Below are 5341 nucleotides of genomic sequence, written 5' to 3'. Positions count from 1 at the left end.
GAATGTCTTAGGAAGTACTGAGTATAAATACAAATGAATTAAATGATGAATAGCTTCCTCCCTCCCCTTCATAATCTCTGAACTTTAAAAGTTGTTGACTGTTTCTTGGGAGTTAACTGAAATAATCTTCGTTCCACTTCTACCGAAAACAGTTTGAAATTTCACAAACTTCCTCTGACTCTTTTCCTCAAAAAATTCTTACACAATTTAGCCCAACTTTTGGCAGTTAGGAGCATAATTGTAGATATTTATGTGAAGAAGCTTGTTAAAAGGGGGAGGAAAAAGAGAGTAAGTCTTAATTCTTCTCGTTTTTAACTCAGTCTTAGTTAGATTGCATCATGGTTCATGTAATCTAATCTTAGACTGCATCATCATGAAGTAGATTACATCATACATCATGGTAGTATGAACTGATGTATTGTTAGTCTGATTCTTTCTTTGTATTAATAATTCTCGACAGAGAAAATCTGTTAACTCAATGTCCTGGGGAAATCGCTCAGTGTGGATGGAATTCGTGTTCCTGGCCTATCCCTCCAGGTCAGAGCCGCGCGCCTTGGCCTTCCTTGGGGCCAGCCTGGTTTATACATGGGTCATCACCGGGAATGTCCTCATCATGGTGGCCGTCCAGGCCGAAGCCCGCCTCCACACGCCCATGTACTATTTCCTGGGCAGCCTCTCGGGAGTGGAGATCGGCCACACGGCTGCGGTGGTGCCCCACCTCCTGGCCAACACCCTGCGGGCGGAGAAGACCATCACCCTGCGGGGCTGCGCCGCTCAGATGGGCTTCTTCATCGGACTGGGCGGCGCCGACTGCCTCCTCTTGGCCTCCACGGCCTACGACCGCCACGCTGCCATCTGCCGCCCCCTGCAGTACCCTCTCATCATGCCCGGGAGGCTCTGCGCCCGCTTGGTGGCGGCCTCCGTGGTCCTCGGCCTCTGCCTGTCCTTCCAGCTGGCGGCCTCTGTCGTCTCTCTGCCCTTCTGCCCAGCTCGGGGCATTCAGCACTTTTACTGCGATGTGCCCCCCGTGATGCGTCTCGTTTGCGCCCAGAGCCACAGGCATGAACAGTCGGTGCTGGTGGCGGCCACACTGGCCATCGCCGGGCCTCTCCTCCTGATCGCCGCCTCCCACGCCTCCATGGTGGCCGCAGTGCTCCGGGCCCCCTCGGCCGCGGGCCGCCGCCGGGCCTTCTCCACCTGCTCCTCCCACCTCGCGGTGATCCTGCTGCAGGACGGCTGCTGCGCCTTCGTGTACCTGCGGCCCGGCTCCAGCCACCGCCCCGAGCAGGATCAGTGCGTCTGCCTGGTGTACGCGCTGGGCACCCCACTGCTGAACCCGCTTGTCTACACCCTGAGGAACAGCGAGATGAAAGGGGCCATAGCCAGAGTCCTTCCCAGGAATTGCCTCCCCCAGAAAAGCTAGTCCATGCTAAAGGAGATCAACCCTGAATGTTCACTGGAAGGACTGATGCTGAAGCTGAAGCTCCGATACTTTGGCCACCTGATGCGAAGAGCTGACTCATTGGAAAAGACCCTGATGCTGGGAAAGATTGAGGGCAGGAGGAGAAGGGGACGACAGAGGATGGGACGGTTGGATGGCATCATGGACTGGATGGACATGAGTTTGAGGAAACTCTGGGAGTTGGTGATGGACAGGGAGGCCTGGCGTGCTGCGGTCCATGGGGATGCAAAGAGTCGGACACGACTGAGCCACTGAACTGAAAAACTAGGAGAGGGTCTTACCTCTCAGGCAAGGATTAGGTTCCAGCTCATGCAAATTCCCATGCAACAGGGATTCCTCTCAGTTGATGTTAAAACTATCTTTTAAGAGGGCACAATGTTTGGACACTATTTAGCTATGTGTACCAGAGACCTTTAAAATGTTTCTGCCATTTGACTCAGTAATTTCTTTCCTTTTTCTTTTTTTTTTTCTTTAGCTTATATGTCTGTGCTGGGTCTTAGTTGCAGCACGCGGGATCTTAGATCTTCATTGGGGTATGCAGGATCTTTATTTGCAGCATGCAGAATCTTTCCTTTTTTTAACTGTGCATGTGTGATCTAGTTCTCTGATCAGGGATGGAACTGGGGCCCCTGAATTGGGAGCAAGGAGTCCCAGCCACTGGACCACCAGGGAAGTCCTGACTCAGCAATTTCTATGAATGAAATATATAAGCAAATCATCATAAAATAACACAGAGTGGTACTTACAAGGCAATATCCAGGTATCAGTTGAAAGCAGATGGCCCATTCAATAGATTTTAACTGAAAAAAAAATATTCTGATTATATGGAGACATATGAGTAAGGGAACCAGTAATTGTAGTCAAGGCACTTACATACTAGCAAGAGCAGGAAGCCATTATCACCCCTACACCTAAAAGTCAAAAGAATGATACAGTGTTATCTGAGCCCAATAAGAACAAGATTTGTTGAAAAGAGACCCTTGGTGGAACTGTGGTCTCAGGGGAAAAGCCTATTATAGAATAAAGGCCATGCCTGGAAAGAGCAGGGAGATAAACACTTAACCCTCTGGCTTCCCGGGGCCCTCCCACCTCTTGCCTTTTCTCCCATTGGCTGATCCATCTGGAAGCAGGAAGGCAGAGAGACTGAGTGATTCAGTCCACAGAAGTTAGCCTTTGGGGACAGACTGGAGCACAGAAGGACCTTGAGAATTGGGGCCAAAAGATAATAATCAGAACAGAAGTTGGTTGTTAGCATATTAGAAATAACAATGAAGATACATTAACAATTCAGCTTCCCCGTTATAAAGGATTGGTTAAACAATTACTTCTGAGATAGTATTATGTAGCCTTGAAATATGTTTTCAAATGCTAGTTGTTAGTAACGGCTAACATTGAGTGCTTCCTATCTACCAGAATCTGTGCTAGGGGACGCTCTCTCCCTTCCCTTCTGCCTCTCCCTACCCCTCTCCATCTCAATCTACCTGTCTGTCCGTAAAAGTCGGCAGATGGAGGAGGTGCTGGACTTGTGTCCTCAAGAACCATCTTAATTTGGGGTAGAATTTAAATGTCTTCCTCATTTTCCAAGGATAAAACTGAATCAAAGAGATTAAATAACTGGTTAGATGTCAGACAACTCATGAGTGGCAGAGTTGGGATTTGAACCCAGATTCCAACTTCAGAGGTGATCTTAACACTTACAATTGGCAAAAGCTGTAAAACTGCTTCTACAACATGATCCAATATTTGAAAAATACACCATGTACACATTTTAGGAAAAAGTGGGCATAAATGTACCAAAATGTTAACTATGGTCATCTCCAGTTTGAGGGATAATGGATATCTTCGTTATATTCACTCTCCATCTTTATCTTTTTCTACGCTTCCTATATTACAAACTTATTATTTTTAATTCAGAAAAAAATAACTGTTGGAAAGCATTTTCATAAACAATCTGATGTTTATGCATTAGCTTGAACCATGTGAAATTACTACCATTTGACCACTTGTGATCTACAAGACAATGATACTACATGTTGCAAACTAATGTATTTATTTAGCTTAAATCTTCCATTCCTGCAAGAATGCTCTTCTATCTTTTATATATCCCTGTATTGATAGTTTTATCTTTAATGTTTCCTTTTTTCTCTTCAAATCTTTGATGATTTCCTAAAATTAGAATAATTATTTTAATATAATGTGACATAGAAATAGTGAGAAGGACTTTACATTTAGTAAAGTGTAAGGCATTCTCCTCCTATCCTCTCAAGATATCATGCATCAATTTCATCTGCAACATTTATCTGGGTGTTGAGAAGAATGTAAAAAGGTAGGGGGAGGGAAACAGGGAAGGAAGGAGAAGGTAAGGTTTTCAATTACATTTCAATGTGACATTTGATGTCATGAATCATATTTCTCATTAACTTATAACTCAAAACAGGTAAGTCAAGAAAGAAAGGATGAATTATAAGGCCAGTGGAGAAACGTCATTGAAGGATTGATTCCAAATTATTGAGTAGCTCCAGTCCCCCATCATCCAGACATATAATAAAGGATGAGGTTTACTTGCTTAACAAAAATCACTTGGCAAACTCATGTGTCTAGTTAACAAGAGTCTTTTCATAGAATCATTAGCCATCAAAATTACATAGTACAATAGAATCATGGAAGAAAGCATGCCTGTGTCTGCCTGGAGGTATTTTTTTATATTAGGTCCTCATAAAGCCTATATTTTATCAATCATCATAGGTGCCCTAGGATTCTTTTTCTCTGGATAAACTAGACACCTACGATCATAAATGTCTGAAAAGCACTTCCTCTGTCTAGAGATGGGGCCATAAACACATAACTAACAGGCTCTCTGACTGTATATCAGTGCCTCCTGGCTCTAAATTCTGCTTCTTATCATTTTCCTTGTCCCAAGTCTTCTGGTGTGTGTATCATTGACTCTTACCTAAATTACTGTACCTTGTGAAGCTTCCCAGGCGGCACTAGTGGTAAAGAACCTGCCTGCCAATGCAGGAGACATAGAGACACGAGTTCAATCCCTGGGTCAAGAAGATCCCCTGGAGGAGGGCCTGGCAATCCCATGACAGAGGAGCCTGGTGGGCTACAGTCCGTGGGGTCAGAGTGGGACACGACTGAAGCGACTTAGCAGGCGTGCATGCGGAGCTTATTTGGACTGACTTTCTCAACTAGTCTTGAAGATGCTTTACCTCAACTGTCTCTTTAGTGATTATCCGTGGGTCTTTATCTGTGCTTCTGTCACTCCTTTCCTCTGTGCTTCTCTCTCAAATCGCAGCAGTTTTACACCCAAATCCCATTAGTCTGGAAGGGAATACTCAATGAGAAGTATAGCCAGTACCTTGAGGTAACTAAGGAATAAACTTGTCATCCATCTCTGCATCAAACTCACATTCTCTTAATCCCTGTGGATTCACAGTAACACCTAATATAAAGTAGAGCAAGCCAACTCATCAGGTTTTTCTTCAAGAATGTATGAGCTATTCTTGGTCCTTCAGAAATCCTTAAGATTTTAAGATCAACTTGTCAAGTACCTGCCTCTCTCTGTCTTTCTCTCACTCACACACACATGCACACACCCACATACACACACTCCTCCAGGAATTTTTATTCAGATTGTGATGCATCTGCAAATCAATTTCAGAAGTCATATCTTTAAAAATAGTTTATTATGATCCATGACCATGGCATACTTTTTCATGTACTCAGATTTTAACCACTATCTTTCAGTGAAGTTACATACTTTTGCAGACAGAAGTCCTGCGTTTCTATTAGTTTGGGTTAATGGTCCTTTACTGGGAGATAGCATCTTTGCCATACAATGCACACATTTAAAGCTGCAGAGCTCAATGAACTGTG

The 5341-nt window shown here is 44.4% G+C and overlaps 1 protein-coding gene across 1 annotated transcript; it reads left to right on the top strand.

Annotated features, from left to right (window-relative positions):
- Nucleotides 1-478: 478 nt before the first annotated feature.
- On the top strand, nucleotides 479-1423 carry LOC122450067 (olfactory receptor 10W1). Its single transcript, XM_043482212.1, has one exon. It carries the CDS (start codon nucleotides 479-481, stop codon nucleotides 1421-1423), a length of 945 nt encoding a protein of 314 aa, XP_043338147.1.
- The last annotated feature ends 3918 nt before the right edge of the window (nucleotides 1424-5341 follow it).

This window comes from Cervus canadensis, chromosome 11 (assembly GCF_019320065.1).
Source record: "Cervus canadensis isolate Bull #8, Minnesota chromosome 11, ASM1932006v1, whole genome shotgun sequence".
Taxonomy (NCBI): domain Eukaryota; kingdom Metazoa; phylum Chordata; class Mammalia; order Artiodactyla; family Cervidae; genus Cervus; species Cervus canadensis.
Note: the sequence above shows the minus strand (reverse complement) of the source record. Positions and strands in the feature narration are given on the sequence as shown.

Excerpts from the sequence above, each read along its gene's own strand:
- LOC122450067 (XM_043482212.1), top strand. The coding sequence starts at position 479 with ATGTCCTGGGGAAATCGCTCAGTGTGGATGGAATTCGTGTTCCTGGCC.